Source organism: Neofelis nebulosa, chromosome 3 (genome assembly GCF_028018385.1).
Source record: "Neofelis nebulosa isolate mNeoNeb1 chromosome 3, mNeoNeb1.pri, whole genome shotgun sequence".
Classification (NCBI taxonomy): Eukaryota; Metazoa; Chordata; class Mammalia; order Carnivora; family Felidae; genus Neofelis; species Neofelis nebulosa.
In genome coordinates, this window is record NC_080784.1 from 174,428,222 (window position 1) to 174,451,000 (window position 22,779).

At 37.3% G+C, this 22,779-nt stretch overlaps 1 protein-coding gene across 4 annotated transcripts in view; it reads right to left on the reverse strand.

Annotated features, from left to right (window-relative positions):
* Positions 1 to 22,779, reverse strand: part of WDR19 (WD repeat domain 19) — a 113,966-nt gene that overhangs the window by 47,355 nt on the left and 43,832 nt on the right. For all 4 annotated transcript variants that reach the window (XM_058722817.1, XM_058722816.1, XM_058722815.1 and 1 more), the window contains exons 15-23: positions 18,276 to 18,425; positions 13,403 to 13,550; positions 13,070 to 13,274; positions 10,656 to 10,815; positions 10,345 to 10,455; positions 8,021 to 8,130; positions 3,272 to 3,329; positions 329 to 469; positions 166 to 248 (exon numbers count right to left, since the gene is read on the reverse strand). In XM_058722817.1, the coding sequence (XP_058578800.1) occupies positions 166 to 248; positions 329 to 469; positions 3,272 to 3,329; positions 8,021 to 8,130; positions 10,345 to 10,455; positions 10,656 to 10,815; positions 13,070 to 13,274; positions 13,403 to 13,550; positions 18,276 to 18,425 (1,166 nt within the window). The remainder of the gene's footprint in view (positions 1 to 165; positions 249 to 328; positions 470 to 3,271; positions 3,330 to 8,020; positions 8,131 to 10,344; positions 10,456 to 10,655; positions 10,816 to 13,069; positions 13,275 to 13,402; positions 13,551 to 18,275; positions 18,426 to 22,779) is intronic.

The window sequence follows — 22,779 nt, forward strand, 5'->3', positions numbered from 1 at the left end:
TTTGGGGAACAAACTATTAATATGAACTCATCCAAGAAGAAAAAAGGAGATAGAGGGAAGACCTAGATAGGGAGAACAGGGTGTACAGATAAGGAAACAAGTGGGGAGACTTCCGGGACCCATTCATTTCCACACTTGCTCAGAACAAACTTAGCAAATGCTTACCAATTCTTACAGCGGATGTAAACAGATGCTGCTTTATCATAATAGAGACCTTTTTCATACAGTTGGGCTGCTTCTGAAAATTGCTAAAACAATATGAGATTATTAAAACACTGAATTTATTACGTATGAGTCTGCATGAATATTTATGCCTAGAAAAGGGTACCTTCATGTTCTCCAATATGGCTCCACAGTCTCTTTTAAGGACCCTGCTGGGATGCTTTAGGGCTTGGTTAACCCCTCGGCGTATGTCTCCCATTCTTATAGACATCTGGGCCACTCCAGCCAAACACACTTCATCATGTTCCTGGAATTATAAGGCAAATAACACATCAGACCCTAAGTTAAATTGATGTATTTCAGCCAAACAATTGATTTAAATCTAAAATGAGCCCAAAGGTTACTTTCACTAGTCTTTTCAGGAAAATCTCAAGATTATGAAGTAACACTGAGTCCTTTTTTTTTTTTTTAATCTTCTGTTACAAAGTTATATATTTTTCTTTAGAAGTTTACACCTTTTATGCTTAACAACAAATTCTTACTACCCTTGTCATAATGCTTTGTGTATCTCTGTATGTCTTCTTGATATAAAATTTTATTTAAGAAGTAATATGCTGGATACACAGCATAAATGCTATGAACAAAATTAAGGAAAAAGCCATTTATCAAATGGAAGATTTCTCTACTAGACACGATTAAACATTAAAAACTTTATGTAAAATTGTTTAATTCATTAAAGATAACTAAAGAACTGTTCAGGGAACGAATCTATGTAATAAAATATAACGTCCTATTGTATTTTATGTAAAATAGCATGGCTGGTGGAACATTCTGCGATGATGGAAATCTTCTATATCTGCCTGGTCCAACATGGTGGCTAATAGTCATAAATGGCTACTGGGCACTTGAAATATGGCCAGCGTGACAAAGACACTGAATTTTAAATTTTATTTAATTTTCAATCATTTAAATAGCAACGTGTGGCTAGTGGTTACTATATTCAAATACACAGATAAAAAAAAAAAAAAAACTTAAGGGGCACCTGGGTGGCTCATTAGGTTAAGCGTCCAACTTCAGCTCAGGTCATAATCTCGTGGTTCATGAATTCGAGCCCTATGTTGGGCTCTGTGCTGACAGCTCAGAGCCTGGAGCCTGTTTCAAACTCTGTCTCCCTCTCTCTCTGCCCCTCCCCTGCTCATGCTTTCTTTCTGTCTCAAAAATAAACAGAACATAAAAAAATTTTTTTAAAAACCTTAAAATGTATGTAGCCAAAGAAAATATCAAAAACTCAAGAGTTATGCAAGGCAAAGGATATGATCAGGCAATTCATTAAAAAACATATAATTGGCCAATAAATAAAACATGCTCAGCTTCACTGATAAACACACACAAAAGACCTTTGTTTTTGGCTCATAAAATTGATAGATGAGATAAAATGATTAACATTCAATGTTGTTGAAACTGTGGGGGAAAATGGACACTTTCTCAGATGACCTACAGCTATATGAATTGCTATATTTTCTTTTTTTTAAAAAATTTTTTTTTTCAACGTTTTTTATTTATTTTTGGACAGAGAGAGACAGAGCATGAACAGGGGAGGGGCAGAGAGAGAGGGAGACACAGAATCGGAAACAGGCTCCAGGCTCCGAGCCATCAGCCCAGAGCCTGACGCGGGGCTCGAACTCACGGACCGCGAGATCGTGACCTGGCTGAAGTCGGACGCTTAACCGACTGCGCCACCCAGGCGCCCCTGAATTGCTATATTTTCTGGAAAGCAACTTAGCAATATAAAAAATTAAAAGCATATATTTTATGACGTAGAAATCCCCTTATAAGAATAATATCCTTCAGAAATACGATCTTAGGTAAAGATACATGTACACTAGGTAGAATATTCATTGCAGTATTTTGATAGTAAAAAACCAAAAACAATTATGATTCAATAAGGGAGTGGATATAAAGACCATGCTATATCTAAACAATAGACTATTAGAAGCTCTTATAAGATTAACATAGATTCGAATGTACTGACTTGAAAGACCATGAAGAAAACAGAATGCTGTTTATCCCAGAACGGATTTCAGTTAATCTTTGCTGAAAGGAAATGATTTTTTTTTAAAGCATTAAAACAATTTTTTTTTTAGTTTATTTATTTATGAATGATAGAGATAGCACAAGTCGGGGAGGGGCAGAGAGAGAGGGAGACAGAATCCGAAGGAGGCTCCAGGCTCTGAGCTGTCAGCATGGAGCCTGACGCAGGGCTTGAACTCATGAACCATGAGATCGTGACCTGAGCCAAAGTCAGCTCTTAACCAACTGAGCCACCCCAGGCACCCCTGTAAAACTGAATGATTTCATATTTAGTGAAAGTCCACATTACATTCGTATTTGTATGCTTACAAGAGATTCTGGGTGGAAATATATAAAACTGTTAACAGTGGTTACCACTGAGGTGTGTGGATAGAGGAGAGATTGGTAGACTCTCACTTGTCATGTTATACTGTGGTGATTTTTTAAATGGACTACAGTGAAACTGTATTAACTTCTGTAATAAAAATTCTAGCTATAAAATAGGAAATAAAAAGATTTTCAATCTTTACAAGACCTCACCTAAAAACATCAATTTTTATTGCAAAATTTAGCTTCTTGAGCTAAAACCCTGGGATGGGAGAATGGGCTGGAATAGTGCATAAAGTACATGATTTCCAGGATCATCATAAAAGATACAGCATGAGAGATGAAATGGCAGAACAGACTTTTATGGACTGGGGGTACACTGTAGTTATTGAAATTTTTTAAGAGTAAAAGGCAAAGCCTCATGAAAATCATAGTTAGCCTGTAAGTGGGAAAGGATAAAAATTTTACTCTGAACATTAACGAGAAGCTCATATTTAAGATACAAAGGAAAACATCTTTTTCAGAGTGATAAAAAATATTGTCATCTTTAGATCTGAAGTGTTTTAAAATGATTTAACTATATCCTTGCAAAGTTGTTAATAAACTGAAAAAGAGCTCACCTACTAATAAATAAAATGCAATTTAGACCATGGCTTTTTAAATGAAACTAACAAACCTAAAGATAATTATACATATCTTTATTCAAGTTTACCTTATGATCACCCGTTATTCCTTTCTCATAATGAGCCAAAGCATTTACATAATCACCCCTGAAAAAAAATTAGAGTGAATTTTAATACATATTTAAGTATCTCATTTACATATACAAGATTTAAAAGAAATCTTTGTCACTGAGTTGCTTGGGCTCACATAAGATGGGATATACAACATATAAGCATTTTTTTCAAGTGCAGTTCATTATTATTTTGCTGCTTTAGAAATAATTATAGGGGTGCCTGGGTGGCTCAGTCAGTTAAGTGTCCAACTTTGGCTCAGGTCATAACCTCACGACTTGTGAGTTTGAGCCCCACATCTGTGCTGACAGCTTAGAGCCTGGAGCCTGCTTGGGATCCTGTGTCTCCCTCGCTCTCTGCCCCTCCCCCACTCGTTCTCTCTCTCTCTCTAAAATAGACATTACAAAAAAATTTTAAAGAAATAAAAATAATTATAAAGCTGGATTATGTTAGATTGTAAGATACTTATTACTTTGTAGTATTTTAAGCATTTTGGGGAGGGACATTAAATTTTATGGGCCACTTTTACAGGCATCCTTTGTTTTTTAAAAAAAATTATTACATACAGTGTTATATTAGTTTCAGGTGTACAATGATTCAACAATTCTATACATTCCTCAGTGTTCATCATGATAAGTGTACTCTATTTTTTTTTTTAATTTTTATTTGAGGGAGAGAGAGACAGCATGCATGCAAGCGGGGGAGAGGCACAGAGGAAGAGAATCTTAAGCGGGTTCCATGCTCAGCCTGTGGAGCCCGACCTGGGGCTCAATCTCATGATTCTGGGATCATAACCTGAGCCAAAATCAAGTGTCGGACATTCAACTGACTGAGCCACCCAGGCATCCACAATAAGTGTACTCTTAATCCTCTTTACCTATCTCCCACCTACCTTCTCTCTGGCAACCATCGGTTTGTTCTCTATTTTTAAGATTATGTTTTTTGGTCTTTTTTTTCATTTGTTTTGTTTCTGAAATTCCACAAATGAGTAAAATCACATAGTGTTTGTCCTTCTCTGACTTACTTCACTTAGCATTATACCTTCTAGATTTATCTGTGATACTGCAAATGACAAGACTGCATTCTTTTTTATGGCCAAGTAATATCCCACTGTGTATATATACCACATCTTCCTTATCCATTCATCTATCAATGGACACTTGGGTTGCGTCCATATTTTGGCTACAGTACATAATGCTACAGTAAATGTAGGGTTGTAGATATCTTTGTGAATTTGTGTTTTCAGTTTCTGGGGGATAAATCATTAGTAGTGGGATTACTGGATCATATGGTAATCTATTTTTTTTTCTTCCAAGATTTTATTTGAGTTAGTTAACATATAGTATAGAATTGGTTTCAAGAGTAGAATTTAGTGATTCATAACATACAACACCCAGTGCTCATCACAAGTGCCCTCTTTAACACCCATCTAGCCCATCTCCCGCCCATCTTTCCTCCAGCAACCCTCAGTTTGTTCTCCCTAGTGAAAGGTCTCTTATGGTTTGCCTCCCTTTTTGTTTTTATCTTATTTTATTTTTCCTTCCCTTCCTCTATGTTCATCTGTTTTGTTTCTTAAATTCCACATGAGTGAAATCTTATGGTGTTTGTCTTTCTCTGACTTATTTCACGTAGCATAATACATTTTAGTTCCATCTATCTACATTGCAAATGGCAAGATCTCATTCTTTTTGATGGCTGATTGTATATGTAAACATATACATATGTATATGTATACCACATCTTCTTTATCTGTTCATCGGTCGATGGACAGACATCTGGGCTCTTTCCATAATTTGGCTACTGTTAATAGTGCTGCTATAAACACTGGGGTGCATGTGCCCCTTCAAATCAGTATTTTTGTATCCTTTGGATAAATACCTAGTAGTGAAATTGCTGGGTCATAGGGTAGTTCTATTTTTAATTTTTTGAGGACCCTCCACGCTGTTTTCCAGAGTGGCTGCACCAGTTTGCATTCCTACCAACGGTATAAGAGGATTCCTTTTTCTCCACATCCTCACCAACACTTGTTTCTTGTGCTTTTGATTTTAGCCATTCTGACAGGTGTGAGATGATATCTGATTGTGGTTTTGATTTGCATTTCTCTGATGATGAGTAATGTTGAGTATCTTTTCATGTGTCTGTTGGCCATCTGTATGTCTTCTTTGAAAAAATATCTATTCATGTCTCCTGCCCATTTTTTAACTGGATTATTTGTGTTTTTTCGGTGTTAAGTTATAGAAGTTCTTTGTATATTTTGGATATCAACCCTGTATCAGATATGTCATTTGCAAATATCCTCTCCCATTCCATAGGTTGTCTTTTAGTTTTGTTGATGGTTTCCTTCACTCTGCAAAGGCTTTTTCTTTTTGGTGTAGACCTAATAGTGTAATTTCGCTTTTGTTTTCCTTGTCAAAGGAGACATACCTAGAAAAATGTTCCTATGGCTCATGTCAAAGAGATTACTCTTTATGGGATACTTTAAAAAAAAAAATTAATTCCAGTATATAACATACAGTGTTACATTTGTTTCAGATAGTGATTCACCAATTCTATATACAACTCGGTGCTCATAAGTGTATTCTTAATCCCTTTCACCTATTTCACCCATGCCCTCATCCACCTCCCCTCTGGTAATCATCTATTTGTTCTCTATAATTAAGAGTCTGTTTTTTGTTTGTCTTTTTTTTTTCCCACTTGTTTCTTAAATTCCATATATGAATGAAATCATATATTTTCCTCTGACTTATTTCACTTAGCATCATACTAACTCCAATCATGTTGTTGTAAATGGCAAGATTTCATTCTTTTGTATGGCTGAATAATATTCTATTGTATATATATGCCACATCTTCCTTATCCATTCATCTATCGGTGGACCTTGGGTTGCTTCCATATCTTAGCTACTGTAAATAATGCTGCAATAAACATAGGGATACATATCTTCTCGAATTAGTGTTTTCATATTCTTTCGGTAAGTACCCAGAAGTGGAATTGCTGGATCATAGGGTATTCCTATTTTTAACTTCTTGAGGAAACTCGATACCGTTTTGCACAGTGGCTGTACCAGTTTGCATTCCCATCAACAATGCACGAAGGTTCTTTTTTCTCTACATCCTTGCCAACACTTGTTGGTTTTAGCCATTCTGACAAGTGTGAGATGACTGTGGCTTTGATTTACATTTCCCTGATGATGTCTGACGCTGAGCACCTTTTCATGTATGTGTCTGTTGGCCATCTGTATGTCTTCTTTGGAGAAATGTCTGTTCATGTCTTCTGAATAGACTGCTTTTGATTATCGCCTTTAGGGCATTAATGACAATCATGTGACCGTAAAAATGAATGTATTTTCCAAAGGCCCAATATTTATAAGTAGAATATGTATTGAAAGGATCAGGGTAGAAAATAAGGAACATGCTTCGGATTACAGTACTGGGGGCCCTGGTTCTTACTGAGACAAAAAGTATTACACATAATATAAATAATAATACTCCCATAACTGATGCTAACATGGGTCTGCATATCCAGAAGACCTATTTATTACCTTGTTTTTATTATTTGGGAGAGAATGAATCAGTGATGTTTGGCTAAAACTCACTTGGAGATCCATCTTCCTCTGAGAAAACATCGCCTCCAGAATAAATCAATCAGCTCTAAAAATGGCATTATTTGAGTTCTGCCTGAGCTTTACCATATCAGTTTAGGCAGGTCATCCAACTCTCTAGGCCTCACCCAGTTCACCCAGTTTCCTCACATGTTAGTGCACCAGGGATTTTTTGGAAGACAAATTGTTCTGCTGATTGAGAACGTTGTTCTGGACAGCCCAGGCTGTGTGGTCAGCAATGTTTCTAAGTGGAAATTTCTTTTTGTATTTTATTTCATTTCATTTCATTTCATTTTTTACTTTTTTCCTTTCTTTCCTTTTTTTAAAATATAATTTATTGTCAAATTGGTTCCCATATAACACCCAGTGCTCATTCTAAGTGGAAATGTCAACACAGCTAGGATGTTTCTTGACAACAGGGGTAACAATTTCTTCATCAGAAGCCTCAGGTTTTCTTTGCGCAAGCCCAGTTAGGCGATGCTAAGTTGAAATTTTGAACACTTTATTTAAAAAAAATTTTTTTTATGTTTATTTTTGAAGGAAAGGGAGACAGAGCATGAAGCGGGGGAGGGGCAGAGAGAGAGAGGGAGACACAGAATCTGAAGCAGGCTCCAGGCTCTGAGCTGTCAGCAGAGAGCCTGACGTGGAGCTTGAACTCACAAGCAGTGAGATCATGACCTGAGCCGAAGTTGGATGCTCAACTGACTGAGCCACCCAGGTGCCCCAATTCTGGTATTTTTCCACATGACCTGAAATTACACTGCAAATCCTTGAAGTGTTCAAAGAGGTCAAGATCATGAACATAGGCTATGAAAAGCAGCACATCACCTTGATGCTATGTATAACTGTTTTTGGCCAAATGTGATTCAAAACAATATTTAGCCTCTAAGTGTAGGAAAGGCTTAGACCCAAACTTAAATTTTGATCCTGAAAATGAAAGTGGATAAAGGCCTGGACAAGACTTCGTTAGAAAAAACATTTTTTGGAAGTACAATTAATACAGCTTCCCTCCTGTCCCCATTAGCAATTATTAAATCAGTGGAAGGCCTTCTAATTAATGGCAGTTTGGAATTGAAGATATTCAGTAGCTAGCTACTGACTGAAAAACGTAAAGATAAGGACTTACGTGAATTCAAGCTGAATAGCATATTCTTTTGATATAAATGGTATCTGGTCTGGGGCTAACCGCTTGGCCAGTTGCAGGGCACTGTCCCAATGCTGTAAATCTCTTCTCATCTGTTGGGAAGAGAAAGACCTTAATTTCAAATGAACACATTATTATGCACAGTCACCATACAATGCTAGTTTTACTAGAAGTGATTGGAAAAGCTTTTTGTTTAAAAAGCGGAACTTGATCTTGGTAAGGATAATGTATTATTATAGCATACAGCCTCAGTGGGAGTGGTAGAGCTCCCAAGGGGGTAATAATTGGTCTTGGGGAGCAAAAACATCTTACTATTATGATGGTATGTGGTCCTCCAAAATTCAGTCTTCCCTAACAAAATACTACTCTTTAGTATTTAATTTTTATCAATTGGGAAAAATTAAATAAAAATTAACCCAATCAAGATTAATTTTCTAGTTAGAGGGGAGATAATTTAAAAAATGAGAAACACTTTACTATAGGAATTGATGTTACTTTCTGAGAAAATCTGAAGCTATTTCACAACATGAATAATAGCAAACATAAATATAAAATGTGAACCTGTCTTTCTTCCTGGCTCCTGTGATCTTTTATCTGCATCTGGCACATAATTCCAAACATAAACTAATTATTAAAGAATCTTTTAGAGTTTACTCCTCACTTTATTCACATTTTGTAAGGAATGAATAATAGCTAACATTTTTCAAGTGCTCTTCTTTGCCAGGTGCTAGTTGAGGGCATTAACTTATTTACTTTTCCTTAGCAAGCCTTTTGCAAGGAACTTTTATTGTACTTATTTTAGAAATCCAGAAACTGAGGCAAAGAGAGGCTAGTATAGCAAATTATACTGCTAGTACCTAGCAGTATACTATACTAGTATATATACTAGTATATGCCAGTATATACCTACTGCTAGGCAGTAGGGCTGTGCCTCTGACCTCTTACCCAGCTAACTCCTCAGCCTTCGAAGTGAGGTTAAAGGAACGACAGGTTAATCACCCCTCTCCACTGGGAAGTCAGTCATCACTTCAAATCCTTTACAAATCCCGTAGCACACAACAAGAGTCCACAACTAAATGCAGAAGGGCTAAGGTGGCATTTTTGCCCTCATATCACAACTATATTCCTTTTTTTCTTTAATATGAAATTTATTGTCAATTTGGTTTCCATACAACACCCAGTACTCATCCCAACAGGTGCCCTCCTCAATACCCCTCACCCACCCTTCCCTCCCTCCCACCCCCATCAACCCTCAGATTGTTCTCAGTTTGTAAGAGTCTCTTATGGTTTGGCTCCTTCCCTCTCTCACTTTTTTTTTTTCTTCCCCTCCCCCATGGTCTTCTGTTAAGTTTCTTAGGATCCACATAAGAGTGAACTATATTCCTACTTCAGTGCCTATCAGTCCAAATTTTGAAATTTTCTCAGGGTGTCCCCCATTATCACAAATGATATTGTAAAATTATCTAACAGTTTTAAATTTAGTTCACTTAAAATTATGAAAATTTTCTGTAGAACAATTTGAAAAAGTGAAGTTGTAAAACAGCAAGTGCGTTTTCAAAACCCCTCCTCTAAGTAGTTATGGAAATGCTGGCGTGAGGTAGGATAACGTTAACAATGACAACAGCTACCACTTTGTGTCCTTACTATTGGTCAGGCACTGTTCCAGAGATCTAGTCTCATTTTGAAATCTTTACAGTAACCCTACAGGCTAGATATTGTGACCCCTAATTTTAAAAAATGGGACCTAGGGCACAGAAAGATTAAATAACTTGTAGAACATTACACAGAGCTGGGATTTGAACCCAGACACATCTGACCCTAGAGTTCATGTTCTAACAGCAACTCCATTTTTTATCTTATCTTATCTTATCTTATCTTATCTTATCTTATCTTATCTCTCAGTTTCCCCACTTGGGAAATAGAGAAGGTAACTAACGGCTGGGATTGTTGGGAGGGTTAAAGGAGTAAAAATATGTCAAGTGCTTAGAAAAGTGCCTGGCACCAGGTGAGCTCTAGATACATGGTGACTGTTTTCATTTGTGTACATTTTTATAAATTTAATAATCTGTTCTCTTTGGACACAGACTTTAAATTATTTGGTAATGTTAAAATAACATGCCTTTTATGGCTCCATAGAACACAGAATGAAAGTAGTTTTGAAATTAATGAATACTTAGGGGTTCTTAAAGCCGAAATGTCTAAATTCTAGGAAGGAGAAGGTGTGTGGTATCTGGTGCTGAGAAATTTTAACTACACAAAAGGGGATCCCCTTTGCGTGTTCTTCCCATCCTTATTTGCCACCATACCTCCAGGGCAGCAATGGGACAGCTGGATGCCAGGTACAGGTCCTGGGCCAGGTTGAAATCATTAGTAAACATGGCCAGATGTCCTGCCAGAAGATTGTAGTCTTCTATTCCCTACAAATAAAAGCAGTTTTAATGAGAACAAATAAAGAATTTCTTTTTTTTTTTTTTTAAAGCCTTTGCTTAGTAGGAAGTGGTAATGGTCTATCGACTAACTTGTTGATGAGTTAGGTACGATTAACTTCAGAAGCTTAAAATGACTGAATAAATACCACTTAAATACTAACTAATAATTCTCATGAGATGTTGTTTACCTTTATCTGTTCCAAGGACATCACTATGCCAACATTTCTGATTGTCCGATAGACACGGATTGCGAACTCCACTTCCATGTGATGGAGACAAGCTCCGGCCAGCTCATTCCAGGCAGCGTGATCATTCAGAATCTTGCATATTTCCCAAGCGTCAGAAAACCTAGCATTTGAGCACAGGATTTAATCAGGGAGCTCTACTCGTCCCCTAACTGGCAATGCTCAGGGTATATATAATATAATGTCACATCTCAGATAAATTTGCAAACCATTTCTTCATCTGTAATCATCATTTCCAAGTTATCAAAAACTACATAAACTTGTCTTCCTTTATTATACAGATAAATGCTTTTTCTTGAACTTCTTTTACTAATCTGACTCTATGCTGTGTAACCACCCTCCCTCATTAGCAACTAACTCTTTTTGTTTGTTTATTTTTGGGTTTATTTCACACAGAGATGAAAATTATTTCTCTTCTCACATGAGACTAATAACAGTACTCTCTCTACTCCTACATATTTGGAAGTTTACAACAGAGGCTCAGCAAACTATGGCCTACAGTCAGCTGTCTGCTGCTGTGACCCAAGTCTGAGTGGAACAAGGCTGCTCGGTCCATTTTTTATGGATTGTCTTGGCTGCTCTTGTGCTACAACGGCTGACTTGAGTAGATGTGACAGAGACCCCATGGCTTTTAAAGCCTGAAATGTTTACCATTTGGCCCATAACAAGAAAGGTCGCTGACTTCTGGTCAAAACATGACCATAAATGCCAGTTGAACTTTTTGTGGGACCCCTGCATTAACGAATATATTATATCTATCCATCCATCTGTTCACCCATGCATTTTCCCAGCCAACACACGTTTACTGAGCACCTGTTCTGTGCCAGAAACTGCGCTTGGAACCAAGATACAAAGATCATGCCCACAGTCACTGTTTTTTAGGCCGTCATAATTGGGGAAGGTGGAAGAGACAGGTAAGTCAACAGACGACTCTGACACAGTATGACACAGGTCATTGAGGGCTTGTAATATGTGAATCTGTGCTAAATGCTTTGCCTAAACTCTCTCACTAGATTACTCTAACAGCCCTCTCCACTAAGGAATATTACTATTTCTTCTTTACAGATGAGGAAAAGTGAAGCTCAGAAACCTCACAAGACTAGCCTGTCACACAGCAGTGGGGGTAGGGGGGAAGTACTCTAAACCACTGCGTATACTGCCCTGCGGCAATCCACCAGAAAGGCCCCCAACCAGCCTGCCAGAGGTTACGGGGCTGCAGGGAATGCATCCTGGAGCAGGAGAGGGCTCTGTTGAATGTGGAGAATAAGGAGTTCCTGCATACAGACTTAGGAGAAGGGTGTTCCAGGAAGAGAAGCTGTATGTGCCAAGGCAAAGAATCATGAAAAACATCAGATTCAAGCAGCTGGCAGAACAGAGAGTGGAAGAATGCGGACAGCTAAGGCTGGCATTAAATCATCAAGTGTCCGGTACGTCATGCTGAGGTCCCTGAGGAGTAGGGATTTCTTTCTCAAGGCAATGGGAAGGATCTCCAGCAGGAGAGTGAGAGCATCAGATTCAGATTTTCAAAAGTGTGTGGAGAATAGAGGAGACTGTCATGAGGCTATCACAGAAAGAGCAGTCGGGAAGTGGTGACATCATATATTATTCCAAGTGAGGGTGCGAGTTAGTGGGAGAGTATGGGGGTGGGGGAGAAAAGGGTCTGGTGTATGCGTGTATGCAGGTGTAGGTGTGTGTGTTGGGACAGGTGCACACGTGATAAGGACCGGGCGAAAAGAAGAGGACGGGCAAGATGAGTTGTTTTAAACAGAGAAAGTTTGAGGAGCTCGTGGACTCCCAAAAACACAACTGGTAGGCAGTGGGAAATACAGGTTTAAGCAAAAGATGCACATTTTGGAGTCAGCCTCTTATGAATGTTGTTGAAGCCATGTAAGTAGAGGAGGTTCATTCAGGAAAAATGATTAGAGAAGAGAAGAGGGAGATCATGGGACGCTGAGGAACAGCAACATTTAAGAGATGGTCAGAACCACAAAGGAAGACTCAAAAAAGCCCAAAGAGGTAACAGGAAAAGTCAGATTAAAAAAAAAAAATTACGAGCTAGGCAAAACCAAACTTCTTATGATGACATTAAGATACTGCTGAAATAATGAGGTTTATTAGAATTTCACAATAACTACTATTTGGGTGATGAGAAACCTCTCCGTTCTAAAGGGCTTAGTACAACAGGACTTCCTTTAGAATTTACACATATTCTCACACCCATTATCTTATCTGAGCCTCACAACAATCCTGTAAAGTAAACAAAGTAAATACTATTATGCCTATCTCTTTCAATAGGATTTGGCCTTTAAAATCACAAAAGCAAATGAGAAGCTCCAGAGAAGTGTTTGGAGCCCTACCTTTTTAGCATTAAAGTCTTTGTCAGCATCTGCCTCAGTTCATCAGGACCCACATCTTTTAAACTGTCGAGGAACTTGTGGGTGCTAAGGTAGATGTTGTTTATTTTTCCACTCTGTGTCTGGCAGGTCAGCTCTCCATTATATAACAGCAAAGGTTTATGCGAGAAGGGAACTTTGGTGCCTCCAGCCAAAATCACCTTGGATCCTGTATTTTAAAATGGACATCTTAATGCTAAAAGCGAATACTCAGCACAAAAACCAGAAAGGAAGGTTTTAATTTCACTGTCACTGAAATTTATTTAACAACAATTGTACAAAAAGGTGATTAAGTACCTTGTATCGTGTCCTTGTGAAAGACGTAGGTGTACACCTTATCATCATCGTAAGCAATAAATACACCTTTATCCATTGGCCAGTTTTCCCAAAGGACACCTTTAATGGTTGGTGAAAAATCTGGAATCTCATAGGTAGCGTCATTGACCTACAAAATAGGATTTACAGATTTGCCCCAAGCATGTACTTTGTTATCACTTGCCTTGGTAGGAGCCTGTCTGCAGCCGTGGTTGGCATAGTTTTCCCAACGCATTCAACCCAACAACACTCCAACCGTAACAGGAAGGAAAGTTCCTTTCCCGATTCTTGTACTAGATCTGGCTTGGCCTAAAACTTGTTGAACTCGGGAAAAACTATAAGTCTGGACACAAAGCTTCAGCTTAAAGAAAAAAAAAATTGAAGCTGCTCAAGACAAAAGAAATTTAAACTATGAACACACTGGTGTTTGGAAAATTTTCAATCCCTGGTATATAGAACAAATTAACTCATACATATTTGAAAATTAAATAAATTCCACTGGGTCTGTTTTGTTTCAAAAAACTTCTCCATAATGCATTGCAATAAATTGAAAATGTACTGTTAGTGATATAAGCTATTGGCCTTGGCAGACAGGCTTATATAATATCCTGAATGTGAAACTGAGAAATACCCACCTCCTCTCTACCCTATTTTCCTCTCGGAGTCAGAATGAAATAGAAGATTCTTGCAGATAATAACCAATACTATAGAGCTGGCTGTCTAACATAGTAGCCACTGTGTAACATCCACATGCAGCTATTTGAACATTGAAACGTGTGTAGTCTGAATTGAGATGTGTGTAAGTGTAAACTATCCAATAGGTCTCAAGGAGCTAGGATGGACAAGAGGGTAAAACGTCTCAGTACTTTATATTGATTACATACTGATATAATAATATTGGGTTAAACATATTAACATGAATTTCACCTGTTTCTTTTTATCTTCTTAAAAAAATTACCTAATCAAAAATTTAAAATTGTAGTTCTAATTATATTCCTATCAAATAGCGCTACTTACCAGGTACTGTGCTAATTACTTATATGTACGTAACCTCATTTAATTCTAACCTCACACTGTACAAGATAGGCATTATTATGCCCATTTTGCCGATGGAGAAACTCAGGCACCAAGGAATTTGTCCGAAGTCACACGGCTAGTAAGTTGAAAGGTCAGGATTTGGACCCAGCAGGCAGTCTGGCTCCAGTCTATGCTTCTAACCGCTATGTTACACTGATGCTTGGTTTGTGCGGATGTGCACACCAGGGCCACTGGACTGGTGGTAGAAATTTTTTTAAAGGGTAAACATTTGTTGAGTGCTTATTACACGGCAGACACTGTACTACAAGCTTTATGCACATCATCCCATTTAGTTTTTACATAGCAACCTACAAAGTAGGTACTAGAACTGTACCCATTTTATAAACGGTGAAACTGGGAATCCAATTAAAGTGAGAGCTCTGGAGGAAGCCACTCTGGGCTCATATCACATATAGCATTTTATGACTGTGTGACCTTGGGCAAGTTCCTTGTCTTTTCTTTTTCTTTTTTTAATTTAAAAAACATTTTTCTTAACATTTATTCATTTTTTGAGAGACAGAGTGTGAGTGGGGGAGGGGCAGAGAGAGGGAGACACAGAATGTGAAGCAGGCTCCAGGCTCTGAACTGACAGCACAGAGGCCGATGCAGGGCTTGAACTCACAAACCATGAAATCGTGACCTGAATTGAAGCTGGACGCCTAACTGACTGAGCCACCCAGGTGCCCCGTTACTTATCTTTTCTGTGCCTTAGTTTCTTCACCTGTAAAATGGCCAATAATATGAGTATTTACCAAGAAGCCTGGCTGGCTCAGTCAGTAGGGCATGCAACTCTTGATCTTGGGGTTATGAGTTAGAGCCCCATGTTGGGCATAAAGTTTACTTAAAAAATGGGAATATATCTGGGGTTGCTATTAAGATTAAGAGATAACTGATATATGTAAGGAGTATTCTGCACAAAAATATTCGTTGTTATTATTACTAATCTTAACTCCAGGTCTGTCTGTCTGTCTTTAAGGTCCATACACTTAAATACTGCATTCTACCACCTCTCTCAAGGGCAACGTATTTGCGAATTTTCCGTAATATATCACAAGTCACCCTTCACGGGCTTCCAGAGAGTGATGGGGGGACAAGGCTGTTTTATTAGGGCATTCATTAGTAAGAAAAATGTCATCTCTCCCACTTCTATTGTACAACATAAGTCACTTCCTCACCATGCACACAGTGAGGAAAAATCGGTTGAATGAATATACATACGAAGGGAACCTACAGGTAAATGTAAGAACTTTAAAGAGGAAGAGCGATGGTCTGAATTGTTTCTTAGTCTCATGTATGCACACCGCAGGAGCAGTATTTCTCTCAAATTCACTGAAGTTGAGTAGAGAAGTGAGCTGCATGGCAGCAGCACACTATGACAGGCCGAGTGCTCAAATCAAATCAAACGCACAGCAACCTGGTCTGGAGTCCAGGGGCCTCCGCGCAGCCTCCTCCTGTGCCCTAGGTGGTGGCAGGGGAAGGCCCACACCACAAGCCTTCCTTTCCCTTCCCTGCCACACTGGCCTTACTTGTGGAAGATCGTCTGGTGTTATTTAAAAGAGGAATTCGCTCCTGTGGGCACTACACTCCCCTCAGATATTGTGCCCAACCACGTAACTGTTACCCTAGCAGTGAGATCTTAATTTGGATAAAAGCAAATACCCACCCACAGGTCAGAGTGGGAGAGCCTGTGCTCTCATACAGTCAGTCTTTTGTGTGGATTTTGTTTTATCAGGACTTTTTTCTTAACGCTTAGCTGGGCTGCAAGTTAGAGTTGGAAACAGGAGTTGGAATGGGCAGCAACAAGTGAGATAATTCTGGAACTTGAGGGGTTGAAGGGTGGTAAAGCAATAAAGAGGCAGGGCTTTAACGAACACCTGCTAAATGGCTACCAAGTGCCCAGTCACGGGTTTGGAAAAATCAACTCACTGAAACCTCAAACCAACTCCACGAGAAAGGCCATGCAACCTCTTTAACAAAAATTATCAAGGAAAGGAAAACTGTAAAAGGAGAAAGAAAAATGCATCAGCTCTTTCTGACTCTTACTCTTCAGCCTTTCCCTAGCAGCCAAACCCCATTCTGCCTCCAGCTCCTGTCAGATCCCTGATTTGCCCGCCTACCCTCTAGGTGCTCTCAGCAGCAGTTTCCTCCCACGGGGAACCCACATGGGGAAGCAAGGCAGTTCGAACGAGTGCCCTGTTACAGAAGGGAGATCTGTACAGGATGAATTTCCTTATCAAGTAGAAAGAACTCAAGGTTATCTTTCTATTTATGTCATTTTCCCTCATTGGTTTTGTGACTGGGAGAGGAATGGGTTGAGTAAGAACTGGCACGTTAGGAATTTTGCTTAAATAATGCAAGCACTCCTGTGGAAACCTGTTCTATTTATCAAAGAAAGAAGAGAAAAAAAGAAAAAAATTAAAGAAAGAGAAAGACAGGCAGAAAGGAAAGGAAAAGAAGGAGAAGGCAGGAAGTCTCAGCATCTAGTGAAGTATCCAGGGAGGGCAAAGTGGTCTTCACCGAGTGGCTACTGAGGTGGAGGAAGGCACCAGGGGAATGGCTATTAAGACATGTCTGAGAACAGCTGTAGGCTGTGTGGACTGTGACCAAGGACATACTAAATCGTTAACTGGATATCAAAGGGAAATGAAAAATCCAAGTAAAAGATGTAAAATCACATTTTCTTTTGCTAATCTATTCCCAAAAAAGTTAAGGATGTGTAAAAAGCAGAGTAACTGATCTAAAAAGGGTCCATCTGTTTTTAATTATGAAAAAAATGCCTTTTCTTTGTGTTCAGAATCTTTAAGGCAAGAGGAAAATCAAGTAAGGTGGGTGGAAAGGAGTCCCTGCCCTTTGAACCTTATTGCACAACTGGAAAGAAAGGTCATGTACACGAAGATATATTGTAATATTGTGCAGTAAATCAGGTTAAAGTGGTATAGGATATAATTATTTTTCCATTACAAAAAATCTTTCTGGTACTGACACTATGAAAAACTGCAGAATATTGGACAAAGTGTTTCATTTGTTTTTTAAGATTTTATTTTGAAGTAATCTCTACGCCCAATGTGGGGCTTGAATTTACAACCCTGAGCTGGAGAGTTGTGTGCTCCACTGACTGAGCCAGCCACAAGCCCCAGAAAAAGTTTTCTTGATGTATAGTTGTAGAAATAGATTACAAACATGGTAACAAAGTACTATCATCTTTGAACTGCGTAAGAGAAAATGATTTTATATATAATATATATTAAAAACACTGGGTGTTATATGTAAGTGATAAATCCCTAAATTCTATTCCTGAAATCATTATTACTCTATATGTTAACCAACTTGGGTTTAAATTATATATAAATTAAAAAAAAAGACAAAAAAAAATACTGTGAACTATTTCCACCACTAAAGAAAAGGAGTATGAAACATAAAGAAATAATCACAAAATTAACTCCAGAAGAAGTAGAAAATCTTAATATACTAATAATCGTGAAGGAATTAAGTCAATAGTCTAAATTTTCTCCCTAGAAAGTATCAGTTGCAGATAATTTTAGATTTCACCAAATCCTCAAAAAAGAAGTAATCTCTGTCTTTTAATCAACTGTCTTAATGAACTCATTTTAAACATTAGTATAATATTGACTCAAACTGAACAATGACCATATGAAAATTATATGCTTATGTAACTTATAAAAGTGATATTCCTAAAATATTGAAAATAAAATGCATACAAATGAAAAAAAACCCCACACTTTTCTTTGTATATACTTAAAAAATCTTCCAGACTTACCGGACAGTAGACAAATCCATCACTTTTTTCATCAATGAAAACTAATCTGGTCCCATTTGGGTCAGGAAAAATCTTTTTCACACTGACAGGGTGTCGATAATCATTAACAAATTGCCAGTCTTCAATGTAGAAATACTGAATGACACCAGTCTAAAAAAAAATCCAGTCATAGAAATATAAAGGTTGTCAAAAAAATACTTTTGGCACTTAAACATACTTCCTAATTTTAAGAGAAAATATACCATATTTTAATGTAGGAAGAGTCTACAACAATTGTTTACTATATGTAAAGGTACAGACCCAAGACAGTAAATGAGAATGTGCATTTAATTCAACAATTAGTTCTAACATTCTCAGTGATATTAAAGCATAACTGATTTTCAGATGTTTCCACTATAATTATAAGAAATATCCTTACAGTTTAAGAATAACTTTCAAACCATGTTATTTTAAAATATTTTGCTGTTGGTAGACAAATTAGAAAGTTAAATTTAAAATAAAAACAAACCACCTGATGCAATCAATTGTATTTTTATATATTAGCGATGAACTGTAGATACCAAAATTTAGAAATATATTATCATTTACAATCTCTCAAAAAAAAACCCGAAATATTTATGTATAAATTTAACAAAATGTGCACAGGATTTGTATGCTAAAAACTATAAAACACTGATGAAAGAATCAAAAAAGATCTAAATAAATGGAGAGGTATACTATGTTCATGGATTGGAAGAACATTATAAACATGTTAATTCTCCCCAACTTATATACAGCTTTACCAGAATTCCAATAAAAATCAAGATGTTTTGTAGATATAAACAAGATTATTCTAAAATTTATATGAAAATGGCAGAAGAACTATAATAGCTAAAGCAATTTTGAATAAAAAAAGAATAAAGTAGGAAAATCAGTTTAATCAGTTGCAAGTTTTTTGGGTTTTTTTGGTTTTTTTTTTTACCTGCAGTAACCAAGACTGTGTAGTATTGGTGAGTGGACAGACACATAGGTCACTGGAACGGAATAAAGATAGACCCACCCAGATACTCCTAATTGATCCTTTTCCTTTTTTTAAAACGTGTGTACTTTATTTTAAATAGTAGCATATTGAGGTATAACTCATATACCATGTAATTCACCCACTTAAAATGTAGAGCTCCATGGTTTTTAGCATAATTTACAGAGTTGTATAATGCTTGATCACAATTCATTTTAAAACAATTCATCGTTTCAAAAAGAAACTCCATTTAGTAATCTTTCTCATTTTCCCCAACCCCATCCCACTCTCCCCACAGTCTTAGATAACCGCTAATCTACTTTCTATCACTAGATTTGTCTATTCTGGACATGTCATATACACAGTATCATACAATATGTGGTCTTTTGTGACTGCTTTCTTTTACTTAAACAGGATGTTTTCTTTTTTAAAAAATTTTTTTTTCAACGTTTTTAATTTATTTTTGGGACAGAGAGAGACAGAGCATGAACGGGGGAGGGGCAGAGAGAGAGGGAGACACAGAACCGGAAGCAGGCTCCAGGGCTCCGAGCCATCAGCCCAGAGCCTGACGCGGGGCTCGAACCCACGGACCGCGAGATCGTGACCTGGCTGAAGTCGGACGCTTAACCGACTGCGCCACCCAGGCGCCCCAAACAGGATGTTTTCTAGGTTCATCTACTTTGTAGTAGGTATCAGTATTTTATTCCTTTTTATTGCCAAATAACATTCCATTGTAGGGATAAGCCATATGTTCATTTATCAGTTGATGGACATTTGGGTTGTTTCCATCTTTTGATTATTATAAATAATGTTGCTATGAACATTGGTATACAAGTTTTATGTGGACATATATCTTCATTTCTCTTGGGTATATACACAGGAGTACAATTCCTGGGTCATAAGATAACTCTGTTTAATCTCTTACAGAACTGCCAGAGTATTTTCCCAAGCAGCTGCACCATTTTACATCCCCACCAGCAGTGTATAAGAGTTCGAATTCCTCTCCATCTCTCCCAACACTTGTTATTATCCGACTTTTTGATTATAGCCATTACAGTGGATGTGAGTGTTAACTTCGCATTTACTCAGAAGTGAAAACTTATTCACATAAAAAACTGTATGTGAATGCTTACAGAAGCTTTATTTGCAATATTCAAAAACTGGAACTAATCCAGATGTCCTTCAGTTGGTGAATCCTTAAACAAACTGGTACATCCATATCATAGAATGCTACTCAGCAATAAAAAGGAAAAAAATTATTGATGCACACAATGACTCAAATGAATCAAATGACAAATTATAGAAATGGAGAACAGATTACAGTTGACCCTTGAACAACACAGGGGTTATGGGTACTGACCACCCCCATAGTCAAAAATCCACGTATAACTTTTGACTTCCCCCCAAAATTACTAATAGCCTACTGTTGACTGGAAGCCTTACCAATAACACAACAGTTGATTAACACATATTTTGTATGTTAAATGTCTTATATACTGAATTCTTCCAATAAAGCTAGAGAACATATTACAAAAACCTTAAGAAAAAATGCATTTACAGTACTATACTGAATTTATTGAAAAAAAAATCCACATATAAGTAGACCTGTACAGTTCAAACTCCTGTTGTTCAAGGTCAACTGTAACTTTGTTACCAGGGATTAAGATGGGGGTGAAAGCAGAAGGGAAGTGGATGTATCTATAAAATAGACATGGATCCTCCTGGTGATAGAATTATTCTGTATCTTGACTATCAATGTTAATATCCTGGTTATAATATATGTTACCATTGGGGGAAACTAGGAAAAGAGTATATTGGATCTCCCTGTTTTGTTTCTTGGATGGGATCTCTTTGTATTGTTTCCTACAACTGCCTGTGAATCTACAATGATCTCAAAATAAAAAGTTTAATTAAAATAAAAACACATAACATCTTGGACTTCTATTCAGGCCAAGACAGAGTAACAAACTGGATTTAACTTTCCCACCCAAACAACCAAAAAGAACAGACAAAATCATGAAAAAACAATTGTCAACATATTGGAACGAGGCAACAAAGAACAGTGATGCCTGAGATTTTGGAAGCAAACCAGGTGAGCCCTATGATTGCTCCAGCTTTTGCTTTGCAAGTTTTCAAGGCATGGCAAAGGGAGGAGGATGCAGGCAGGGCAGGGCTCCCTGAGTTAAGGAGATGGAACTGAGAGTCCAGGGAGCACAGGTGGCTGGACTTTGCAGGGCAGAGGACAAGACACAAAGAAGCTTGGAGAGCTGCAGGGGGTCCACCGTGAGTCCTCAGCTGGTAGCAATGACTGCATGCATGTGAAAAAACTACAAGGCCATGGAAAGAACCATCCAAAGGGATTAGAGGGAACAGAACTGGGAATAGTGACTGTTTCCAATAGTCAGATTGGAAAAAAAAAGATCATAGCTCACAGGGCACTGGGTACAGAATACAGAAAGATCAAAAGTGAGAAATAATTAGTTATAGACCGAGCACTGTTTCACATCTGCTTAAGAAATTATAAAACCAAGACTCAAAAGGGCCAAACTGTTTCTAAGTCAATTAACTGCATCCCAGAGCAAAGTTCAAGAATATTTTTAGAAATACAAAAATATCTAGCACCCCAAAAGGTAAAATTACCAGGTATGCAAAAACATAGAAACACATGAACCATAATAGAGTAATTAATCAATAAAACCTGACACAGATATTAGAATTAGCAGATAAGGTCATTAAAACATGAAATGTTTTAAAACTATATTTCATGTTTAAAAAGTTAAGTGGAGACATGGAAGACTAAAAAAAAGAAACATATCTTCTACAGATGAAAATACCACATGTGAATTGAAAAATACATTGGATGAGACTAATGACAGATTAGACACTACAGAAGAAAAGGCTAATGACCTTGAAATACAGCAGTAGAAACCATCCAATATGAAAAAAAGAAAAAATAACAAAATTATTTGAAGAGCACCAATGCTAGGATAGCTTAATGGGTTCAATATAATTGTGTATTTTTTATTATTTGATTTTATCTAATTTGTTGACTTCTTAGCTACAACTTTGTTATTTTAGTGGTTTTTAGGTTTTGTAGTATACATACAACCTGTTAACAGGCATCTACAAAAGATCTGTAGCTAAAATCATACGTCATGGTCAAGAACAAGATGAAGATACCACTCCTACCATTCCTATTCGACAATGAATTGGAAAAAAAGGCATCCAGAGTGGAAAAGAAGTAAAACTACCTTTACTCAGAGATGACATGATCATCTGTATAGAAAATCCAGTGGAATTTACAAAAAACTACTAGAACTACTAAGTGAATCTAGCCAGGCTGCAGTATACAGGAATAATACACAAAAATCAGTTGCACTTCTATATGCTACCAATGAACATTCAGAAATTAAAAATTAAAATGTAATACTATGTATTAAAAAATGAAAAATGCTAAAATACAAAAATATGAAATACATAGGTATTAATCTGATAAAAGGGGTATTG